This window comes from Pongo pygmaeus, chromosome 5, assembly GCF_028885625.2.
Source record: "Pongo pygmaeus isolate AG05252 chromosome 5, NHGRI_mPonPyg2-v2.0_pri, whole genome shotgun sequence".
NCBI classification, from domain to species: domain Eukaryota; kingdom Metazoa; phylum Chordata; class Mammalia; order Primates; family Hominidae; genus Pongo; species Pongo pygmaeus.
The window spans coordinates 125,357,691-125,382,983 of NC_072378.2; the positions used below are offsets into that span (position 1 = coordinate 125,357,691).

At 40.8% G+C, this 25,293-nt stretch overlaps 1 protein-coding gene across 7 annotated transcripts in view; it reads left to right on the top strand.

Annotated features, from left to right (window-relative positions):
* Positions 1–9,350: 9,350 nt before the first annotated feature.
* The window catches only part of TPD52L1 (TPD52 like 1), a 109,435-nt gene continuing 93,492 nt past the window's right edge, over positions 9,351–25,293 (top strand). For 2 of the 7 annotated variants that reach the window (XM_054492802.2, XM_054492800.2), the window contains exon 1: positions 9,364–9,596. In XM_054492802.2, coding sequence (XP_054348777.1) covers positions 9,578–9,596 — 19 coding nt within the window. In that variant the 5' untranslated portion in view covers positions 9,364–9,577. Of the gene's footprint in view, positions 9,597–9,894; positions 10,159–25,293 lie in introns of those variants that run through there. The other 5 variants (XM_054492804.2, XM_054492799.2, XM_054492798.2 and 2 more) reach the window with 5 other exon arrangements.

Sequence of the window (25,293 nt, forward strand, 5' to 3'; positions counted from 1 at the left end):
CCTATGTAACCCAAATCTTTTATTACATAAATTTGTTATGGTTTGAATTGTTGTGATGGTTAATACTGAGTGTCAACTTGACCGGGTTGAAGGATGCCAAGTATTGATCCTTGGTGTGTCTGTGAGAGTGTTTCCAAAGGAGATTAATATTTGAGTCAGTGGGCTGGGAAAGGCAGGCACACCTTTATTCTTGGTGCACACCATCTAATCAGCTACCAGCACAGCTGGAATATAAAGCAGTGAAAAACATGAAAACACTAAACTGGCCTAATCTCCCAGCACTTCCTGTTCTTGAACATCAGATTCCAAGTTCTTCAGTTTCGGGACTCGGACTGGCTCTCCTTGCTCCTTGGCTTGCAGATGGCCTGTTGTGGGAGATCGTTTGAGTTAATACTTAATAAACTCCCATATATACATATATATTAGTTCTATCCCTCTGAGAACTCACTAATACACTTGCTAACCTATCTTTTGTTGTAGGAGTTTTAGCCATGACCCTTATGATGGGTGAGGAAAGGTATCACTCCTTTCCCTTCCTATGGTGGCATCTGTTAAGGAAGCAGGTGAACAATGACTAACAACAACAGAGGGAAATAGGAAAACTCCAAGAGTGGCTGTTTGTGGAAATGAGGGACAAAAATCTCCACCCCTGCCTAGGGTCAGAGGACATTCCTTCAGTGTAGGGATCCCCGTATTGTAAAGGGTAATAACTTTTGCTTGTAATGATTCTGAGTTGTCAAGAAAAAGGTACTGCTGTGTTTCTCACCTGAGAATGATTTTGCTCTCCAGGAGACATGTGGCAATGTAGGGAGACTTTTGGTCGTCGTGACCATGGGTCTACTACTCTCTACCTCTAGTAGGTAGAGGCCAGTGATGTTCCTAAACATCGTATAGCACAACAAAGAATTATCCAGGAAAAATGTCAATAGTGCCAATGTTGAGAAACCCTGCATTAAAATCTCAGAGATCTAATAAATTTTAAATGCATTTTAGAGATTGTTAGTAAAAGCAATTATATATTTCTCAAAAAGTTTTAAAGTGTAAAGGAATAAGCTTTAGTATATGGGAACCTCAGGATACAATTAAATAATATGTCTTTTTATAATGAAAATAAGCACCTTTATCCTCCAAGTTCTCTGAATATCCATGCATTATTTACAGATCCAGTGAATATGTCTAGAAACTTTAGTGGAATGTAGAAAAGACAAAATTTATTCATTAAGCTTTGTGTAAAGCATTTCATGTAATGCATTCAATTTGTTGGGAAGCTACAACTTTTTGAGGGATAAACATGAAATGTTTGTACATTATGAAATAATTGTTCTTTCAACTGGCTGAATAGGGGCTGTCTTTCAGGCATCTGGTCAAGATTTATTAATTTTTGTTAGTTTTTAGTAATTAGAACAGTCTCATATTGATATATGATCTATATGATTTAGTCTTCTCAATGTCAAAGGAAATCTCTTTTTTTTTTTTTTTTTTTTTTGAGGTAGAGTCTTGCTGTCACCAAGGGTGGAGTGCAATGGCACAATCTCAGCCCACTGCAACCTCTGCCTCCCAGGTCCAAGCAATTCTCTTACCTTAGCTTCCCAAGTAGTTGGGATTACAGGTGCCCACCACATGCCTGGCTAATTTTTGTATTTGTAATAGAGACGGGGTTTTGCCGTGCTGGTCAGGCTGGTCTTGAACTCCTGACCTCAGGTGATCCACCCACCTCGGCCTCCCAAAGTGCAAAGTAAATCTTAGAGGGGAGGAAAAATTTCCTCAGACCTCCTAGGGCTCCTGGCTCGGTCTGAAATAAAAACCGACAAAGACAGATTAACAGGAGAAAAGCATATTTATTTAACCAAAAGCAACTTATTTAATCAAAGCTTTATGTGACAGGGAGCCTTCATAAATGAAGACCTAAAGACCCAAGAAAACTCTATTTTTATGCTTAATTTTATGTTCAATGAAGAATGGACAGCCATGAGGAAATGTGATTTAACAGAAGGGGTATGATCTAATGGTCATAGGTTGAGAGGGGAAACCCAGTGATACGGTTTGGATCTGTGTTCCCACCAAACCTCATGTTGAAATGTAATACCCAGTGTTGGACGTAGGGTGCAATGCGAGGTCCTTGGCTCACGGGAGCGGCTCCCTCATGAATGGCTTAGCACCATCCCCTTTCTGATAAGTGAGTTCGCGGAAGATTTGGTCGTTTAAGAGTGTGGGGCACCTCCTACTCTCTCTCTCTTGCCCCTCTCTTGCCATGTGACATGCCAACTCCTGCTTCACCTTCTACCATGAGTAAAAGCTCCCTGTGACCTCCTCGGAAGCCAAGCAGATGTTGAAGACATGCTTCCCGTACAGTCTGCAGGACTGAGAGTCAATTAAACTTCTTTTTAAAATAAACTATCCAGTCCCAAGTATTTAAAGCAATGCAAGAACAGTCTAACACACGGAGCAAGGCTTGGCTGTTGGATGCTTCTTGGCCTCTTGGTGTGGTGCTCCTCCCTCCAGGGTGTGGTTCAGAACCACTCTAGAATGAGGGTCTTGTGACCTACTATCAGTCAAGGTAGGCCAAAAAATTTATGGCCAGCTTCTACACAGAAAGGTGGGGCAAGGTTAGAGGAATGTATTTGAATGCTTTGAACTGAAGGAAAGGGACCTAGTATTTGGCATGCCAATGTGCCATAGTTTGGCATATAGTATTCTGAGCCTCAACAATCTCTTTTCCTCTCTTCTCTCAGCACTGCTTGGAAAATGTGTGTGTGTCTGAGTGTGTGTGTGTGTGTGTGTGTGTCTGTGTGTGTGTATTGGAAGGTTAGGATGCAAAAGTTAGTTTTTGGGTGCCTATGGACCCTGTCATTTCTGGGTACCAGCTCCTCTTGACTAAGTGTGTGGGATGGGAATTGAGAGGAAGGGGAAAATAAAACCCAAATGACCCCATATCCAGATGGATGAGGTTGACAGCATGTTTGCTCACCAGCAGCTCCCGCAGGCCCTGGTGGAACCTAGCCAGGCCTTGTGCTGCACCTCTCTGATGTTCACTTCACCTCTAGCTTTCTGCTTCAGTGGTCCTGGCTAGTCTTCAGCCAGTTGATCTCCCCTGGCCTCCTCCAAAGCCAACTCTCTGGTGGGTAGACTCCACTTTCCAAGTTTCCTGAGAACTGGAAAGTTGGTAGAGGTGGAAAAAGGTGGTGCTGGCCGCCTTTCTGAGCAATCAAACTATCTCTCCTCATTCCTTTTGCCCAGCTTAGTAGTATGATGTGGGGTGAGGTCAGTAAGTCCTCCAGCTAAGCTGAGTTCTGAGTGCTTCTTCCTTTGTGCAGCCCCTCCTACCCTCATTAAAGATTCTGTTGCACCCTTTTCTTCATGTGGCTTCAGGAAATGGAAGCTGCCTTTCTCCAGCCTCCTGGGGATATTGGCTTACTAGCTAGTTCTGTCTCCCCCCTAACTTCCACACCCTACCTGGGGCTTCAAGGAAACTCCTCTCTGGCTTTCTACACCACTTGAGAGGGTGAAAAATTCAAAGTGACAAAGAGCACTTGTTCTATCCCTAAGGTTTCTCAAAACTATCTGGCCATCAGAGTTCTCAATGCAATTGTCGAGGCCAGGTCCTCTTTGCTCTCATGGGAGTAGGGAGAGGAAGGGTGAAATCTGTAGGCAGAGCCATATCTAAGTCTTTCATACTTCTCTGCCCTCCCCAACATTTTTTTCCTCTCCAACGCCCCTGGAATTAGGGGTAAAAATTCTTGTGCTGCCTGCTTATATTTCTTTTTCATTATTTTCTGTTTACTTGGGTGACAACGTTTTAATTTAAAAGCTGAGAATATAGAACCTTTCATCTTTGTTGTGGACAGTTTCTGAAATGGTCATTGCCAATCTTGGAAGCACATCAGTATCACCGAGAGAGATTTCAAAAGACAAATCAGAATACTTTGGGGGCAGAACCCAGGTATCAGAAATGTTTAAAAGCCACTCATGTGGTGCTGATGTAGAAGATGACTGGGAACCACTGCTTTAAAAGCACAGGTGCCCAGTGGGATAGGAGAGAAAGAACACGCCCATTGATACCTCATATAGCATCATGACACAAATGCAGAAAGCCAGGCACAGAGAGACTGAGACACTTCCTTTAGGTGATACAGCTGGTAGTTTTCAGAATGGGAATCTAATGGAGCCCCAAAGCTCATGTTCTCTTTCAATGTATTTGTAAGGTTCATAGGCCAGAGCAGCACACTTCACCTGTCCTTTCTACTCCTTCCTCTCATTTCTGTGCCCTGTCCACCTCCCAAGATGCCTTCAGACCCATACGTTACAAGTGACCGGGAACTGGTGTAAGTAAAAACTGTTGAATACACTTTTCCTTTGGACAGTTGAGATTTCTACTGCATTTCACCCCTACAGAATGATCAACTTTCTAAACAAACTTCATTCTTATATGAGTTATAGTGCTGTTGGTAGAGACCTGAGCTGATATTTCTTACTCCTTGTCATGCTTTCTAATCGCATGACCAGGCAAGCCTTGGAACAGGACTGTGAGTTTCTAGTCTTGTCTGAAAACATGACTATCCCATGTTAATGTTAATGTCAGCACCAATGTTAATGTTAAAGCAACAAAATACATTAAGTAAGGTATTTTTAAACAGAATTTCATTGATTCAATCAAACACTTGCCCAGCGTTTTGCATGTGGAGTGGCCATAGAGACAAAGGAGAGGGTGAAGGTGGCTGTTTTACTAAGCTTTAAAGAAGTTAAGAAAGTTCACCATCTTAAGTGACAAGGAAAAGACAAAGACAGAAAAGACAAAATAGAAAAATCTTCATTTTTATAATATGTTAACTTCAATAATAGTCTTCTTTGGCTAAACCGTTATTTGGGGGAAAACAAAAACTTACCTGGCTAATTCCTTTACTCTTAAGACACAGCTGAGGCAAGCATTTTGAAAGAAACATTTCTGTATCTTCTCACCAGCCTGAGTTAGGAGGCTTCCCTCAGTGTTCATAGACGCACTGGGCTTATCCTCTATGCACAGCGCTTACCATGAGGCGCTGCTTTATAAAAAACCTGTTTATCCCTCCTTCTCACCAGATCATGAACTCCCTGGCAAGGAAGGAGCATGTCCTTCACCCACACCCTTAGCATCTAGCACAGTCCCTGGCATATAGATGTTCAATATCTATTTTGGAATGAATACCAATATTTTATTATTATAAATAATGATTGAAAAATTAAAAGGGTAGCAACTTAAAATGTTATAAATCAGAAAAATGAGTCAGAGTGTAGATGAAGGTTAGATGACTCAAGCTGGGAAGTCATTAACTATTTTTAGCTCGTTTTAGCAGCTGGGAGTCAACCTTAACCTGGTGTTTAATTTCCAGGGTATAGAAGACCAGAACAACGGAATAGACTTTAAAAGTGATTTAATCACTGATTCTTCACTTCATGCATCCCTGGTCACTATTACCAAAAGTCATTTAAAAGCCTTATGCTTAGTATTCTACATAGTAATTTTAATGGCAATGATTACAAATCAGTGAGATCTTCAGCATAACAAAAACCACACTGAGGTGCTTGTACATGTGCCAGGAAACCATGAGTAGTATTCCTTCTTTCAAGAAAAAAATGTAAGACTCCATTTATGTTTATTAGTCTATACTGTGAAAACTTGGGCATGGATAAAATATAACCTACTGGTTAGTTAATTGTTTATTCAATAAGTCTTTTTGAGCTATGAAATTTGTATAAGACTTTTTGTCAGGAATTATGGGAGGTTTAACATAATATCCACACTCAACCCTGACAGACTTTACCATCTATTTTAAGAAAGGAAGAGGAAACAAAAACCCAAGTGGCAAACTATTCAAGACCAAATGTAAATAAGTACCACATTGTATTTTACAGATGAAGATTGTGTAGATATTGAGAAAAAGGGGAGATCTGTAACATCCAAAAGCCAGAGGAGTAGAGATGGGAGCTGATATTTCTTACTCCTTGTCATGCTTTCTAATCTCATTACCAGGCAAGCCTTGGAACAGGACTGTGAATTTCTAGTCCTGTCTGAAAACATGACTGTCTCATCAACCTGCAAGTACAACCTACAGGGGCTCATGGACAGAGACCCCAGAAGACTCAAGTTTCCTGCTGAGGAAAAGCAAGGCAGCTCTGCCTTCTTGTTTCATCTCTCCAGTCTATAAACAAACCTTTTTTTTTTTTTTGGTGATTTTTCTGGGCCCCCCAGGATAGCATTGAAGTACTGTCTAGTGTTCCTAGGTGCAAGAAGGTTGTGATGTGCCTTAGGGAGAAAATATATATGTTAAATAAGCTTAATAAACTTGATTCTGGTATGAGTTTTAGTGCTGTTGGCTGTTAGCTCAATGTTAATGAAACAGCAATATACATGATACACATGAAATAAGATGTCTTTAAACTAAAATATGTAAAGAAACAAAATTGTGTGTTGATCAGTTGACAAAAATGTTGGAACCACGGCTTGTGGAAACCTACCTTTGTATCTCCACTAAGAGTGATGGCTCAGTATTGTAAAACCATGTTCTCTTCCTCTGTCCAGGGCATAGTATCAGACCTTTACAGGCACACCTCATCTTATTGCACTTCTCTTCACTGTGCTTCACAGACACTGCATTTTTTTTTTTTTTAATGGAGTCTTGCTCTGTTGCCCAGGCTAATCTTGGCTCACTGCAACCTCTGCCTCCCAGGTTCAAGCGATTCTCCTGCCTCAGCCACCCGAGTAGCTGGGACTACAGGCGCGTGCCAGCACGCCTGGCCAATTTTTTGTATTTTTAGTAAAGATGGGGTTTCACCGTGTTAGCCAGGAAGGTCTTGATCTCCTGACCTCATGATCCGCCCACCTTGGCCTCTCAAAGTGCTGGGGTTACAGGCATGAGCTATCGCGTTTTTAACAAATTGGAGGTTTGTGGCATCCCCATGTTGAGCAAATCTGTTGGTGCCATTTTTCCAATGCCATGTGCTCACTTGATTTCTCTGTGTCACATTTTGGTAATTCTCACAATATTTCAAGCTTTTTCATTATATTATATCTGTTATGGTGATCTGGGATGAGTGATCTTTGATGTCACCATTGTAATTATTTTGGGGAACCCTGATCCATGCCCATATAAGACAGTGAATTGAATCAATAAATCTTGTGTGTGTTCTGACTGCTCCACCAGCCAGCCATTTCCCCATCTCTCTCCCTCTTCTTAGGCCTCTCCATTCTCTGAGACACAACAATATTGTAGTTACGCTCATTAATAACCCTACAATCACCTCCAAATATTCACATGAAAGGAAGAGTCACATGTCTCTCACCTTAAATCAAAAGCTAGACATAATTAAATTTAGTGAAGAAGGCATGTTGAAAGCTGAGATAGGCCAAAAGCTAGGTCTCTTATGCGAGTTATTCAAGCTGTGAATGCAAAAGAAAACTTCTTGAAGGAGAGTAGAAGTGCTACTCCAGTGAACACACAAATGACAAGGAAGTGAAACAGTCTTCTTGCTGATATGGGGAAAGTTTGAGTGGTCTGGATCAAATCCGATCAAAGCAGTCACAACATTCTCTTAACCACAGCCTAATCCAGGGCAAAGCCCTAACTCTCTTCAATTCTATAAAGCCTGAGAGAGGTGAGGAACCTGTAGAAGAAAAGTTGGAAGCTAGCCGAGACTGGCTCATGAGGTCTCTCCATAACATGAATGTAAGGTGAAGCAGCAAGGGCTGCAAGGAAAGAAGTCATCTCCATAACAGGAATGTAAGGTGAAGCAGCAAGGGCTGATGCCAAAGCTGCAGCAAGTTCTCCAGAAGATCTGGCTAAGATCATTGATGAAGGTAGCTACACGAAACAATGCATTTTCAATACAGATGAAACAGCCTTATACTGGAAGAAGATGCTACTAAGGACTTTTACAGCTACAAAGAAGTCAATACCTGGTTTCAAAGCTTCAAAGGACAAACTGACTCTCTTGTTAGGGGCAAAAGTAACTAGTGACTTTACATTGAAGCCAAAGCTCATTTACCATTCTGAAAATTTTAAAGTCCTTAAGAATTATGCTAAATATATTCTACCTGTGCTCTATAAATGGAACAACAAAACTTGAATGACAGTACATCTGTTTACAGCATGGTTTATTGAATATTTTAAGACCACTATTAAGACCTACTGCTCAAAAAATGTTTCTTTCTAAATATTATTGCTGGTTAATAATATACTTTGTCACTCAACACTTGATGGAGATGTACGAAGAGATTAATGTTGTTTTCATGCCTGGCAAAACAACATTCATCTTGCAGCCCATGGATAGAAGACTAATTTTGACTTTCAAGCCTTATTATTTAAGAAACAAATTTTGTAAGGATATAGCTGCCATAGATAGTGATTCTTCTGTTGGATCTGGGCAAAGTAAATTGAAAACCTTCTGGAAAAGATTCACCATTCTAGATGCCATTAAGAACATTCATAATTCATGGGAGGAGGTCAAAAAGTCAACATTAACAGGAGTTTGGAAAAAGTGGATTCCAACCCTCCTGAATGACTTTGGGAGTTCAGGACTTCAAAGCAGGAAGTAACTGCAGATACGGTAGAAATAGCAAGAGAACTAGAATTAGAAGTGGAGCCTGAATATGTGAGTAAATTGCTCAATCTCATAAGACTTGAAGGTTGAGGAGTTGCTTCTTATGGACAAGCAAAGAAAATGGTTACTTGAAATGGAATCTACTCCTGGTGAAGTTGTTCACAGCATTGTTGAAATGACAGCAAAAGATTTATAATTATATAAACTTAGTTGATAAAGCAATGGCAGAGTTTGAGATGATTGACTCCAATTTTGAAAAAAGTTATAACGTGGATAAAATGCTATCAACCAGCATTGCATGCTACATAAAAATCTTTCATAAAAGGAAGTCAATTGACGCAGCAAACTTCATTGTTGTTCCATTTTAAGAAATTGATACAGCTATTCCAGCCTTCAGCAGTTACTACCAAGATCAATCAGCAGCCATCAACATCCAAGCAATGCCTTCCACCAACAAAAAGATTCCCATTAGGTGAAGATGATCTTTAGCCTTTTTTAGAAATAAAGTATCTTTTTAAGTCAAGGTATGTACATTGCTCCTTCTAGACATCATGCTATTGCGTACTTAATAGACTACAACCTAGTGCAAACGTAACTTTTATATGCATTAGGAAACTGAAAAATTCGTGTGACTCGTTTTGTTGCAATACTCGCTTTATTGCGGGGGTCTGGAAACTAACCTGCAATATCTCTGCGGTATGCCCCTATAGCGCCGGCAGTGGGTGCCTTCCGCCTGCTGTGCAGAGCGCCGGCAGGTGGCGCCCAGCGGCGAGCTTGTTGGAGCTTGGTTTGGGCCAGGTGGACTGCAAGGGGCGGAGGTAACCAGAAGCGGCCAGTGGCGGCTGCCTGCGTCCCCAACCCCCTCCGCGCAGCGCTCGCGACACGCGTGCCAGGAGTGGGAGCGAGCGGCGGGGCCAGCTGCGTTCTGAGCCTGGGCGCAGCTGCCATCTGCTCTGGGAAGCACCGGGGTGTCCCCGCCGCCCTCAGCTCGAAGTCAGCCACCATGGAGGCGCAGGCACAAGGTGAGTGGTCGCTGATCGCCCCGAGACTCAGGTCCTGGGGCGCGCATAAAGGCTCTTTTCTTGCACCACCTAACTTCGCTCTCGGACAGAACAGATTGGTGCCGTGCTACACGTCCAGAACTCCACTCTCACCCGCGCCTTCGGTATAATGCCTGCTCCCCAAACTCAGGATTTGCTGTGGGTCTGGGGATCAGTAAAGTGACAGGGGATCCGTAAGTGGAGAGGCCCCTCCTCAGGAAATGCGCCCGTGGAATGCTCTACCCTCTTCCGCAGCCAGTCGCCCCTGGCCTTCCCAACCTCGCGGGTGCCCAAAGGACCTGTTGTGCCGGGTCCGGAAAGCGTGATTCGCTCCCTTTCCCTTGAGGGAGTGGGGAGGGAATGTGAGTCTTTTCGCCCAGGGACGTGGACTCGCGGCTTGTGGCTCCCAAGTTAGGGAGTGAGGGGATCGCCCGCCGAGGGGGTGGCTCCGCAGCCCGGCTACGCGAGACGCTTCCCGCTCAGGGACCCGCCTTCCGAGGCCAGGTGAACGTTACCGGCCCCCTGACCTCCAGCAGATCCACACGTGAGTCCCGGTTTCCCGCGATCGGGGAGCGACCTCTGCCTCCCGTGGCGCGCGGGGTCCCCGGCCGCCCAGCTCCCTGCTCACGGGGCTGCCTGCTGGAGGAGCCTGCGGTGGCTTCAGGAAGGGCGGCCTCATATCTTGGGGTCACACTTGGAACAGGGTTGGGGAATTCCGATGGAATCATTCAAGAATGGGGGTAAACGGACCGTGGAAAGGGGCACAGGTGGGCGGATGTGGAGCGAGAGACAGGTGGGAAGGAAACGGACTCAGTGATCTACCTTGGGGAGCAACGCCCAGAAGGGATGGCTTGCGGAGTTCAGCCTTTAAGGCGATCAAAGCCACCATTCTTTTACACAGTAGGAAACTCTGTGTTGGCTCTTAGTATAAATAAAATCTCATTTAAAAAAAAAAAAAAAAAAAAAGAGGTTCATGACCTGATGCGCTCGCCCTCTAGGGGCAGAACGCCCTGAATGAGAGTGGGTTGGCGAGTGCGTGGGCCTGGAGTTGCCCAACAGGTTTGCTGCCAGGATTACAATTGTCTGAACAGCACGAACCTTACTGGTTTGTTCCATCCTCCTAAGTCCTGCCCGTAAAGCTGCCGCTTCCCATATTTTTTCCTCTATTATGTAGATAAGAAAGGATAATTCAACCAAGGGTGAGGGCAGTTGGTCAAATTCGAAAGCAGAGGTCAGGTTGGAGGCCTTCACACCAGAACTGAAGCTGGTGGGAGCAGCACCGGAGCTTTCCAACCTGACTTGCAGATTATAATTATTTAGAGAATCTTCATTACTGGCCTTGGCCAACCCCATCCCAGTCAAACTGGAATCTTTGGAACCTGAACGTGGGTATATTTGAAAGCTTATATTAGTGAGGTTGGAGAAGAACTATAGCAGGAAACATTCATACAACTTCTGAAGACATCCGAAACTACAGACTGGTAACCACTGGTGTCACTGATTTGCTTTATTGCTTTGCTTTACTTCCAAGATTTACTTAACAAATATTTCAGTGCTTTCCTTTGCCAAGCACTGTGCTAAGAAGAGCAAAGACAGATTTGGTATCTGCTTCATAAAATTTACAGTAGAGGAAGAGACAAATATTAATTTGATAGCTATTTGAAAAATAACATGTAAAATCACTGCCATGCTAATGCTAAGAAAGGGCCTCATAGTGCAACGAGAGCCTGAAAAATTATAACCCTAGTATAAAAAATCAGAAGAGCAGATTGTTTATCGTGTCCCTGTCTCTGTTCTTCGTGCTTTGCATGTATTGATGGACTCATTTCCTGTGTGCAGCAGTCCCATGAGGCAGTTCATATTCTCATTCCCATTCTACAGAGAGGAAACAAGCATGCAAGGTATTAGATTGGTGCAAAAGTAATTGCAATTTTTGCCATGACTTTTTAATAAATTCCTTGTTTACAGCCAGATAGGTAAAAAGTAGCAAAGTGGATGCTGTGAGGGACCCATTCTCACTCAAAGCCTATGACTTTTGGAGGAAAGGTAAAACTTCAGTCCCCACCTGAATCTCCAGCTGCCCTGTGGTGCTCTTCCTTTCCACTCATGACTGGATGGAAACTTTGGGTGTAAAGACGACTAGTAAAAAGGCAAATGGATATGAGAAAAGTGAATAGATTTAAGAAATACTTAAGAGGCCAGGTGCAGTGGCTTACACCTGTAATCCCAGCACTTTGGGAGGCCAAGGTAGCAGGATCACTTAGAGCCCAGGAGTTCGAGACCAGCCTGGACAACATAGAGAGACCTCATCTCTACAAAAAATAAACAGAATTAGCCGAGTGTGGTGGCATGTGTCTGTAGGCCTAGCTACTTGGAAGGCTGGAGTGGGAGGTTTGCTTGAGGTCAGAAGTTTGAGGCTACAGTGAGCCAAAATCCCATCACTGCACTCTAGTCTGGACAAGAGTGAGACCTTGTCTCAAAAAAAAAAAAAAAAAAAAAAAAAGAGACAAAAAGGCCAGCCACACCTGGAATTCCAGCACTTTGGGAGGCTGGAGGAGACAGATTTTTTGAGCCCAGGAGTTTGAGATCAGCCTGGGCAACACGGTGAAACGCTGTCTCCACAAAAAATACAAAAATTAGCTGGGTGTGGTGGTGTGTGCCTGTATCCCAGCTATTTGGGAGGTTGAGGTGGGAGGATCACCTGAGCCCAGCAGGTCGAGGCAGCTGTGAGCTGTGATCACATCACTGCACCCCAGCTTGGGCTAGAGGGCAAGACTCTGTCTCAAAAACAGATAAACAAAAAGAGAATAACAACAAAAAAACTTAAGAAAAGTCAAAATTGGATTGAATGTGAAGGAGGGCAGTGTCAAGGATGACCCCAGCTTCCTACTTGTACAGTCAAATGGAGGATAATTACCTCTTAAATCTTTATTTGCCTAGCATTTTAAGATTTTCATTTTCAGACTTTTTGTTATTTATAAAGCAGACATATTGAGTCATTTAAGAAAAAACTTCTCACAAACTGTTTGTAGCATATATTAAAGAGAAATCTTTTTTCCACTTGCACATTTTTTCTGGCTAAATGAATGATTTGCCTCTTAGATTCTAGATAAGACAGTTCTGTGATTTTTAAAGTGTAAGTTTCCACCTTCAGCACAGTTTATTTTAGAATTATGTAGAGTGGAGATGGCTTGTCTTTCTGCCTGCTAATCTAGAGACAGGTAAAGATAAGGGAGGTTAAGCAGACAGTTGCTGATGAGTTGCACCTCATATTGTCCAGGAAGCCACCAAGGTGTTATGGACATGATTCGCCCATATAGCTCAGTAAGTGCAGCAACTTACTGCACTAGAAACTTTCCCATAAGTGAAATTATGCAAATATGTTCTTTGACTTTGTAAAATAATAGATTACTTCCAGCAAAACAAGAGGACTTTCAGGGGAGGTGGTAGGACAGAAAACAGGAAGTGGGATTATGGGTGGAGCTGTTCTCTGAGGAGGGCTGGAGAACAATGTAGAGAGATGTCCACAGGAGAATGGCATTCCTATTTGCTTTCCTCTGGTACCAGATGATTTTGCTTTAAGATAATTGATATGTTAGAGGGGGAATTGGGTTAGAAATGTAGCATTTTCCCGAAACATACGGTAGTCCTTTAAAATAAAAACTTCCTGATCCTTTTAAACTACCCTTCAATATTTTATTCTTCTAAATGGAAATAACTTTGTTGTTTTTGCCTTTCCCAATGTCTTTAATGTTACAAGGAAAACTGTCTCCTTTTAACATTTGCATATATTCAAATTAATAACTATGTTAGTTTCTCATGGCCACTGTAAAAATTACCACAAACTTCGTGGCTTAAGACAATAAACATGTACTGTCTCATAGTTTGGAGGTTAGAATTCCAAAGTCACTATCACTAGGCTGAAATCAAGGTGTCAGCAGTGCTGTCCTTCCTCTGGAGGCTCTAAGAAAGAAATCGTCTTTGCCTCTTTCAGTTCCTGGTGGCTGCCGACATTCTTGGGCTGCATCACTCCAATCTCTCTGCCTCCGTGGTTACACTGCTTTCTCTTCTGTTCGCGTCAAACCTCCCTCTGCCTCTCTCTTATAAGGACACTTGTGATTTCGTTTAGCACCTACCTAGATAATCCAGGATAATCTCTCTCTCTCTCTCAAGACCTTTAACTTAATCACATCTGCAAAAGGTAACATTTCCAGGTTCCAGGAATTAGGATATATTTAGGGGCCATCATTCAGTTTACTATAATAACTATTTTTTATATCCACTCAAGAAGATTTTCAGATGTCCATGAATGAAATAAAGCAATAAATATCAGATTAACCCTACTGTTGGCAAAGTCCTTTAAATGCAAATGTCATATATACCTTACATTATACTTTGCTCACAGAACATTTATATAATTTTATCTTGTTTCAGGAAGTACATAAGGCAGTTTATATGGATACTTGAAATGCAACAAGATAATGTAAATTAAAAATAGATGAAAGAAAATAAATGAGGATAAGAAGAGAAAAGGAAGCAAGGGATGAAGCTCTAGAAAAATGAATATAATCACATTACTTTTATTGATACTGCATGGAAAATAAATTCTTACTTTGTAAAGGAAGTATGGCATTTTGTTATAAAATGACAAAAGAACCGTTCTTCCTTCTGTCAAACAGCAGCAGGTCCAGTCTCTTATACAGGCATACCTTGGAGATAGTGTGGGTTCATTTCCAGATCACCCCACAGAAGTGAATATTGGAATACAGCAAGTCACACACGTTTGTTGGTTTTCTAGTGCATATAAAAGTTACGTTTATACTATACTGTAGTTTATTAAATGTGCAATAGCATGATATCTAAGAAAAGGTACATACCTTTATGTAAAAGATCCTTTTTGCTAAAAATTGCTAACAATCATTTGTGCCTTCACTGAGTGATAAGTGTTTTACTGGTGGAGGGTCTTGCCTGGATGTCGATGGCTGCTGACTGATGGTTGCTGAAGGCTGAGGTGGCTGTGGCAGTTTATTAAAGTAAGACAACAAGGAAGTTTGTCACATAGATTGACTATTCCTTTCAAGAAGATTTATATATAGCCTGTAATGCTGTTTGGTAGCATTTTATCTGCGATAGAACTTCTTTCAATATTGGAGTCAATCCTCTCAAGCCCTGCCACTGCTTTATTGACTAAGTTTATATAATCCTAAATCCTTTGTTGTCATTTACGCAATGCTGTGAACATCTTCACCGGGAGTAGATTCTATCTCAAGAAACCACTCTTTGCTCATCCATAAGAAGCAACACCTCATTCATTCAAGTTTTAGCATGAGATTAAAATGTCATAAATTTAGTTACATCTTCAGGCTCCATTTCTGGTTCTTTTGCTGTTTCTACCACATCTGCACTTCATTTCCTCCACCGACATCTTGGACACCTCAAACTCATTCAGGAGGGTTGGAGTCCACATCTTCCACACTCCTGTTAATGTTGATATTTTGACTACCTCCTATGAATTACGAATGTTCTTAATGACATCTAGAATGGTGAATCCTTTCCAGAATGTTTTCAATTTACTTTGCCTAGTTCCAACAAAAAAATCAGTATCTATGGCAGCTGTATCCTTATGAGTGTATTTCTTAAATAATAAGACTTGAAAGTCGAAATTACTCCCTGATCCACAAGCTGAAGAGTGGATGTTGTGTTAGTAGATGTGTGTTAGCAATGTTAATCTCTTTGTACATCTCCATCAGAACTCTCGGGTGACCACGTATGATATCGTTTGGCTGTGTCCCCACCCAAATCTCATCTTGAATTGTAGCTTCCATAATTCCCACATGTCATGGGAGGGAGCCATTGGGAGGTAATTGAATCATGGGTGCAGATCTTTCCCATGCTGTTCTCATGATAGCAAGTCTCACGAGAGGTGATGGTTTTATAAAGGGGAGTTCCCCTGAACATGTCCTCTTGCCTGCCACCATGTGAGACGTGCCTTCCATCATGATTGTGAGGCCTCCCCAGCCATGTGGAACTGTGAGTCCATTAAACCTCTTTTTCTTTACAAATTTCCTAGTCTCGGGTATGTCTTTATTGGCAGCATAAGAATGGACTAATACAGGGGTGTTATCAACCAGAAGTAATATTCAGAAAGAAATATTTTTTTTCTGAGCAGTAGATCTTAATAGTGGATTTAAAATATTCAAGAAACCATATTATAAACAGTTACACAGGCTTTGTTATTCCATTTATAGAGCACATTTTCTAAATCTATAGATTAAGAATAATTATTTATTTATTTATTTATTTATTTACTTGTATTTGCATTTTCATAGATGAAAGGTCTTGCTCTGTTGCCTAGGCTGAAGTACAGTGGAATCATCATAGCTCACTGATGCCTTGAACTCCTGGGCTCAAGCAATCCTCCTGCCTTGACCTCACAAAGTGTTGGGATTACAGTCATTAGCCATTGCATCTGGTTACAGTTAGAATAACTCATAAGGGCCTTAGAATTTTTTGAATAGTAAGTGAGCATGTAACTTAAAGTCACCAGCTACATTAGCCCCTAACAAGAGAGTCAGCCTGTACTTTGAAGTTTTGAGGCCAAGCATTGACTCCTCCTCTCTAGCTATAAAAGTCCTAGCTAACATCTTCTTCCGGTGTAAGGCTGTTTCATCTATATTGAAAATGTGTTGTTTAGTTTAGCCACTTTCATCAACTATCTTAGCCAGATCTTCTGGAGAGCTTGCTGCAGCTTTGGCAACAGCCCTTGTTGCTTCACCTTGCGCTTTTATGTCACAGAGATGACTTTTCTTTTTTTTTTTTTTTGAGATGGAGTCTTGCTCTGTTACCCAGGCTGGAGTGCAGTGGCACGATCTTGGCTCACTGCAACCCCCACCTCTCGGGTTCAAGCAAATTCTCCTGCCTCCACTTCCTGAATAGCAGGGATTACAGGTGCATGCCACCACGCCCAGCTAATTTTTGTGTTTTTAGTAGAGATGGGGTTTCACCATGTTGTCCAGGCTGGTCTCGAACCCCTGACCTAAGGTCATCCACCTGCCTCAGCCTCCCAAAGTGCTGGGATTACAGGCATAAGCCACCATGCCGGGCCTGAGATGACTTCTTTCCTTAAACCTCATGAACAAATCTCTGCTAGCTTCCAACTTTTCTTGCACAGCTTTCTCATTTCTCTCAGCCTTCACAAATTGAAGAGACTTAGGACCTTCTCTGGATTAGACTTTCACTTAAAGAAATGTTGTGGCTGGTTTGATCTATCCAGACCACTCAAACTTTCTCCCTTATCAGTAATAAGTCTATTTCACTTTCTTATCATTTGTGTGTTCAGTGGAATAGCATGTTACGTTTCTTTTAAGAACTTTTCCTTCACATTCACAACTTGAATCAAGAGGCCTGCTTTTGATCTATCTTGGCTTTCAGTGTGCCTCCTTGCTAAGTTTAATCATTTCTAGCTTTTGACTTAAGGTGAGAGATATGTGTCTCTATGTTTCACTTGAATACTTAGAGACTATTTGTAGGGTTAATTGGCATACTAACAATGTTGTTATGTCTCAGAGAGTGAAGAGGGCCAGGGACAGGGAGAGAGATGGGGAAATGGGTGGCTGGCAGAGCAGTCAGAACACACACAGGATTTACTGGTTAAGGTCACCATCTTATATGGGCATAGTTCATGGTTCTCCAAAACAATTATGATGGTAACATCAAAGATCACCTATCACAGATCATCATAACAGATTTAATAATAATGAAAAAGTTTGAAATATTGTGAGTTACTAAAATGTGACACAGAGACATGACATGAGCACATGTTGGAAAAATGGCACCAATAGACTTGCACAACCTGGGGTTGCCATAAACCTTCAATTTGTAAAAATAATATCTGTGAAGTACAATAAAGTGAAGTGCAGTGAGGTATGTCTCTAACTATTAAATTATCCAAGGAAAAAATTATTTTGCATTCTATGTTTCATATTTAAAATTTTATATTGAAGTTTAGGCAATATAATAAACCTCAAACTATGGAAGCAAGCTGTTATATGTTTTGATTTATGATTTTTAAGAGTATTATTAAGACTATTCATACAGTTTTCAAAGTTACCTCCTGTAGTTTTGTTTCCTATTTAAGTAAAGGTTTTGAAATAGGTGATGATGTATATTTTAGGTGAAATCAGTCATTTGCAACAAATCATATCCCACTGTTTTATTTTAAATTATTTAAAAATCTAATTACACAAATGGCAGCTGTTATAGTAGATGGGAACATATTTTGAATTGCCTTTCCTAGTATACACCTTATTAATTATCTGGGTAGGCAGAATCTGAGAATTTCTTCAACAACTTATAAGCAAAGGAGTCCACTTTTGTGGCCTGTAATAACATGTGCTACTTAGTAATGTACAGTAAAAAATAAACAAATACTTCAGCAGATATTGATTCATTAAATATTTTAATAAATACTTATTGATTACTGTAGTAATAGCAAATATTTGACAAGCACATACTATTGGGTGGGAAAAGGGCATAGTGATTAAGATCCCAGGATGAAGGTAAACTGCCTGGATTTTAATTCTGCCATGTTACTTATCATTAATATGACCATGAACAAGTTATTCATTTCACTCGATCTTGGTTTCTACATCTGCAAAGTGAAGATAGTAATAGCTCCAATATCATAGGATTGTTATGGGGATTTAACATGTTAATACATGCAAAGTGCTTAAAGCAGGGCCTAGCACATGGTAGGTAGTATATAAATGTTTGCTGTTGCTTCATATGCTGAAAACTTTGCATCCATTATTTTATTGAAACCTTATAATAACATCATGAGGTAGATACCTTTACTTTTAACTCATTTTATAAACAGGGAACTAAGAGTCAGAAAAATTAAATGAAGAAGACAGGATTCAACTCCAAGTTTAATTGAGTCCAGAGAATGAGCTTAACTGCTATACTGCACTGTGCCTTAATGTGTGCTGTGCCACACGTGCAAAGGGGAAGCTAAGATGAACTTGACATGGTGTCATCTTTTCAGGAGGATAGGCAAAAAGAGTTGAGAGTCGTGCCTGTGGGTTAACACCTAGAACTAATGAAAGGACATATTTGCATCCCAATGGGATTTTTTGAGTGCTAATGTGCTAATTAGAGCTAATTCACATTGAGGGTGATAATAGCAATAACATTTTAGTGTTTTTACAAATGTCAAATACCATGGCATGTACTGTTTTAAAAAGCATGTTATTTAGCCAGGTGCAGTGGCTCCTGGCACTTTGGGAGGCCAAGGCGGGAGGATCACTTGAGCCCAGGAGTTCAAGACCAGCCCAGACAACATAGCAAAACCCTGCTTCTACAAAAAATAAAAAAGTAAATTGGGCATGGTGATGCATGCCTGTATTCCCAGCTACTTGGGAGGCTGAGGTGGGAGGATTGCTTGAGCCCAGGAGTTTGAGGTTGCAGTGAGCTATGATTGCATCATTGTACGCTAGTCTAGGCTGGACAAAGTGAGACCCTGTCTAAAAAAAAAAAAAGAACAAAAACAAAAAACTCCAAACATGTTATTTAATAAGTACAACAGGCCGGGCGTGGTGGCTTATACCTGTAATCTCGGCACTTTGGGAGCCCGAGGTGGGCGGATCACCTGAGGTCAGGAGTTCAAGACCAGCCTGATCAACATGGTGAAACCCGGTCTCTACTAAAAATACAAAAATTAGCTGGCGGGCACCTGTAATCCCAGCTACTTGGGAGTCTGAGGCAGGAGAATCACTTGAACTTGGGAGGCAGAAGTTGCAGTGAGCCAAGATCATGCCATTACACTCCAGCCTGGGTGACAGAGTGACTCTGTCTCAAAAAAAAAGAAAAAAAAAAAGAAAAAAACCAATAATAATAACAAACTCACAAGGAAGGTAACATTTTGGTTTTACAGATGATGAAACTGAATGACAGACTAGTTACATAACATTCTTCAACTCATACAACTTGGAAGTGTTGGAGTTGGGTTTTGAAATCAGAAAGTTTGACTTCATACCTTGAGATTTTGATTACCATTCTATAGGTACTTCGTATGCACAAGCAGTCAGTGTGCAAAGTTTTAAATAATGGTTTTGCTTTATTTTCTATATGATCAAAGAGACTTTAAAGGGGCAGAATTTAATTGTACAGTTCATTTCATATGTGGGCAGGGTCTAAGTCTGGGAATATGAATGGGACTGGAGATCTTTAAGAATAAGCCTTGCGACATGTCAAGTTGTGGGTAGAGGATGCTCATTTATCAACAGCTTGCTATTTTTGTTCTGTTTTCAAGATGAAGAATTCTATAAAAATCACATGACATGTGATTCTTAAACCAATACAGAATTTTATCACCAGCTCAAACAAAAGTCAGTTCAAATATGTTATTCCACTTGGTGTTCATCCATATTCAGTCATCTCAGGACTCCAGAATAAATAAAAGTCACAGGCTCTGCATGCTTCTTTCCAGAAAGTAGAATCTGTATTCCTTAGATGCTGGCTGAAAGGGCTAATTTCAAGGAGTACCCCAAAAAAGAAAGCATTTTATTGCCTCATGAACATTATAATTACTTGTTTACATGAATATGTTTTATTCATTTAACCATCTCCCAACCATACTAGCACAATAACTACTTTAAGAAAATACCTACTAAAACTGTTGAAAAAAATGAACCATCAATGGATTTGTCCTTAAGCGACTCTAGCCATCTCTGTGTTGAATTTTCACGGTTTGAAGCAGCAAGTGCAGAAAAGAGGGCATTTGCCTCAGTCATTGATCAGCTGGCATGCTCTCCATGCAGGCAGAGGTTCACCATTACTTCTGTTGCGAAATGTCCCCAACAACACTATAAAGCCAATCACTTCTTCAATTTACTGAGTTAAGCTGATCATGTTGGTGAGTGCTTATAGTCCCAGCTAATCAAGGTGCTGAGGCAGTGGGATCACTTGAGCTCCAGAGTTCAAACCCAGGCTAAGCAAAACCCCTGTCTCTTAAAAAAAAGATACATATATATATATATATATATATATATATAAAAAATATATATTTTAACTGTATATATATAGTTTTATATACATATGTAAAACAAGAAAAAATTTACTGAGTTACTATGCAGTTAAGAACACATAAAAGGTGACCTCAAAATGTGGATATTCGCATCTGTCATCCTACTTTTCATTGAATATTTAAGCAATAAAGTGTAATGATTTAAAATATATGCATTAAATAGAGAAGCATTGTTAATGTACCAGGGAAGGCAGGAGAATATTTTAATGAATTTGAAATGGCTAAAAGGAAGCTTTGGGTCCTCAAGGAAAGATGAATTTTAAGCAGTTTCTCACAGTGTGAATCGTTTATAAGTGATGCATGTTGATGCAGAGGAAGTGAAGTTCCCAGAATAAAACCACAAATCTCCAAGAATACCCTTAGTCACCAACATATTGCTTCTTTCTCAAAAGGCAAAAATCTAGCACTTTGCTGTAGCCAGATCATGTACCACACACGAAAAATGCATGTATATGTTACACCTCATCTCCAAACTTACCTATGGTTATTTGTATCTTATACAAATTACAGTTTCCGTGACATATATCTAAAATATAGAAAACTCTTCAACTCCTTGGAAATACATTTTTCTTATAATTAGACATTTCTTTTGTCCATTAATAGCAAGAGCGTCTTGTCAAGGATCATGGAAGCAGAACTGATTCAAGATTAAAAAGATCTGTAAAAGTCACATGACATGTAATTCTTAGAACCAGTATAGAATTTTATCACCAGCTGCTAGGAAAAGTCAGTTCAAATATGGAATGGTTCAAATATGTTATTCTACTTGGTGTTCATCCATACCCAGTAATCTCAGGATTTTAAAATAAATAAGTCATAGGATCTGCATGCTTGTTTCCAGAAAGTAGGATTTGTATCCTTTAGATGTTGGCTGAAAGGACTAATTTCAATGAGTACCCAAAAAAAGAAAGCTTTTTATTGCCTCATGAGTATTATAATTACTTGTTTACATGGATATGTTTTATTCATTTAACCATCTCCCAAGCATATTCACGGAAGCAGAACTGATTCATTCAAAAGAAAAAGCCAATTTGGGATGGGGGTAGTGGGAGGAGATCTCTTCAGATCTCTCAGTTTTAAAGTCTCTGATGGTTGGATATTTGTAGTTTTTCACTGATTTTTCTCTCCGCATAAAGAGCTAATAGCTCATTGTCTATAAATATTTTCCAACATTTTGTTTTCCAAAATGGACTCATTTCTACATAAAGACATCATGGAAGGATGGTTTTTCTTCCTGAAGTGTTAGGTCAGCCCTGGGAAGAAGTATGGACCTTGGCTCCTGTTATTCCTCTTTAGATATCCCAGGGTTCCAACAGGAAGTTACAAGATACCTGCACTACTTGTAAAGTTTATTTAAAATGACTGGAAGGCTCTCATAAGCATTGGAGGGGAGGAAAAACTTTTTTTCTACCCTCTTAGGTGAAGTGCCTAGGAGCCTGTGAATTAAACTTATAGCAGACAGACTAACAGGAGAAAAAGCTTGCGAAGTTATTTATTTTAAATTTTGCTTGCACAAGGATGTCATAGAAATAAATGAATACCCCAAGGAGTGATGAGATTTGATTTTCTGTATCATTTTACTACAGCAAAGGGAGGCGGAGAAAAGGCAATATTGAGAGAGCAAATGACTTCTTTTTAAAAAAAAAAAAAAAAAGATAAATGGGCCCTTAGGAGAATAGATGGGAGATATGACAGTTTGTGACAATGTCTAGAAGAGAGGAAAGAGTTGCTCCCAGTGGGAGGAATTTGTGACAGCTGAGTTCTTTTGGGAACCTCTGCTTTTAGTCAGATAAAGGATTTCGGGAACTCAAATGCCTTCAGCTCAAAATAACTCTTATGGGCTGGGTAGGGTGGCTCATGCCTGTAATTCCAGTACTTTTGGAGGCCGAGGCAGGAGGACTGCTTGAACCCAGGAGCTCAAGACCAGCCCAGGCAACATAGCAAGACCTCGTCTCTACTAAAAATAATAATTTTTAAAAATTAGCCAGGCATGGTAGTGCATGCCTGTAGTCCCACTACTTAAGAGGCTGAGGTGGGAGGGTGACTTGAGCTTAGGAGGTGTTCGTCCCCCTGCACTCCAGCCTGGGTGGCAGAGCAAGATCCTGTCTCGAAAAAAACAAAACAAAACAAAAAACAAAAAAAACACCTCTTATGGCAAAGTGGCACATTTTGGGGTGGAAAACGCTGATCCCTTTCAGCACTCATCATTTGCTCATATTTTGCCCAATATATGAAGGGCATTACTGGAAAGGAAAATACCTGTTTACTCTTAGCCTACTGTGTATCTGGTGTGGCTTCATTCATTTATAAGATGTTCCACCAGGCTCTTGTAGCCCATTCTCAACAACAGTAGCCTTCAAAGAAGGAAGTATATTCTGAGATTAGGACTTGTGATTTTCACGTGACAATTTAGAGAATATGTAGAAATAAGAATACACATTCAGAACGTGTTTGAAATATTGTTACAAATGTTTTTGAATTTTTACAATTTTCAAAGAAACCTGTATGTAGAAAATATGAGGGCGCTATTCATCAGTCAGAAGACATGTGATTACATTGTGCAGTGCTTAACACATGCACTTTACAGGTCCTCCTACCAGTAGGAGAAGATACCAAGACTCCAGGCCCTCCTTTACAGAAGTCACTGTGGCATCCACAGGGTAGGAAAGCCCCATACTCAGCAGTGAGCAATTTTATACATTTGCAAAGTAAATCTTGTACTGAAAAAAAAAAAAAAAAAGGGTGGGTTGAGTAACAGTAAACTATCATAAAACATACATCTGAAAAGAGATTCAGACATAATTTAGAAGAGAATTAAAGTCACAATGTATTTGCCACCTTGAATTAAATTCATTTGATTATGGGGTTGGTGACTTCTTTCATTAAGTGATGGGAAAATAGATCAGTTCTATCAAGCACTGCCAGTTTATCACTTACTATCTCAAATCTTTCAATTAGACACAAATAGAACTTTGTATGACCTTTGCTAATGGAGAGCAACAGTAGAAAATTATTCATCCCATGTTTTGGGTACTTACTATTAAATATGCTTGTTTGCAATGACCTAGGAATTCACAACATATGCAAGTACAAAACCTACCTTATTGTGACATCTGGCCTCAGGAAGAGAAAGAACTTGGTGCCAGTGTTCTTTGACTCTTGACCCATCATAAGGGGCTCAGTAACCTCTCCCCTCAGATGACTCCCTGAGATCCACCACAGGGGTATCTTCTCTTCTTAGTACCCTCTTCTCTCAGTACCCTCTCCCCTCAAATGATATCCTGAGACCCACCTCAAGGGGTATCCTCTCTTCTCAGTCCCCTCTCCTCTCAGATGGTGTCCTACACCTGCCTCTGTAGAACTGGCTTCTGTCCTCAGATTTTTTTTTTTTTTTGAGATAGACTCTTGCTCTGTTGCCCAGGCTGGAGTGCAGTGGCATAATCTTGGCTCACTGCAAGCTCCGCCTCCCAGGTGCACACCATTCTCCCACCCCAGCCTTCCGAGTAGCTGGGACTACAGGTGCCTGCCACCACACCCAGCTAATTTTTGTGTTTTTAGTAGAGATGGGGTTTCACCATGTTGGCCAGGATGGTCTCGATCTCTTGACCTCATGATCCACCCGCCTCGGCCTCCTTAAGTGCTGGGATTAAGGCCTTCTGAGATTTTTATTTGTTCTTTTTATCCCTTCTCCCATACTGAGGGAAAATAAATGTTTTGGTTTATGTAGTAGGACCTGTTATGTATGTTTCAAACATAATGGCCCCATATAATAACTTTGAATTTGGATTCCATTAGATTTGGAAAAATAGAAAGTCAGCAGTCACTTGCACGTGGTTGCTTTCTTGCTCCCTCTTTCTTTGTGCCCTCCTCTTCCTCTCTCTACCCCTGCTTTCCACCTCCCTTTCATTCTCTCTCTCAAAGTACCAAGTCCAGTGCTGTATTCTCAGTGCTCATCTTCACTGACCTATTAGCATATCTTGGCAGGGTTGCCCACTATCTGCTTCTCAAAGCACTTTGTTCATTTGGTTTTCAGGATACTGAACAGTTCTCCTCCTTCTTCTCAGTCTCCTTTGCTAGCTGCTATCTTGCCCCAGTGATCCATCCTTGGCCTGCTTCTTCTTTCTATCTACACTAGCTCTGTTTGCCATCTCATGACTCATGATTTTGAATTGGATCCATGTACTAACAACTCCAAAATGTATTTTTCCTGCCTGGACCTCACTTCTCAACTTCAGACTGCCTACATGATACGTCTGCATGGGTGTCTAATAAACATCTTGAACTCAACATGTCTAACATTGATCTCCTGAGCTCCCTCCTCCAAAATATCCCTAGTCGTCCCAAATTCATCCTCATTTCAGTTAATGACAACTCCATTTCAAATGCAGAACCCCAAAACCTATCCTCCACGATTTAGCTTTGTTTTTCCCCGATTATACCCCATTTCCAGTCTGTCATGCCAGCTCTACTTTCAAAATGTATCCAGAATGGGACAGCTTCCTACCACCTCTGCTGGTATTGCCTTGGTCCCAGCCTTCCATATCTCCCATGTGCATTACTGCAGGAGTCTCCTAGCAGGTCTCCCTGCCTTGGTCC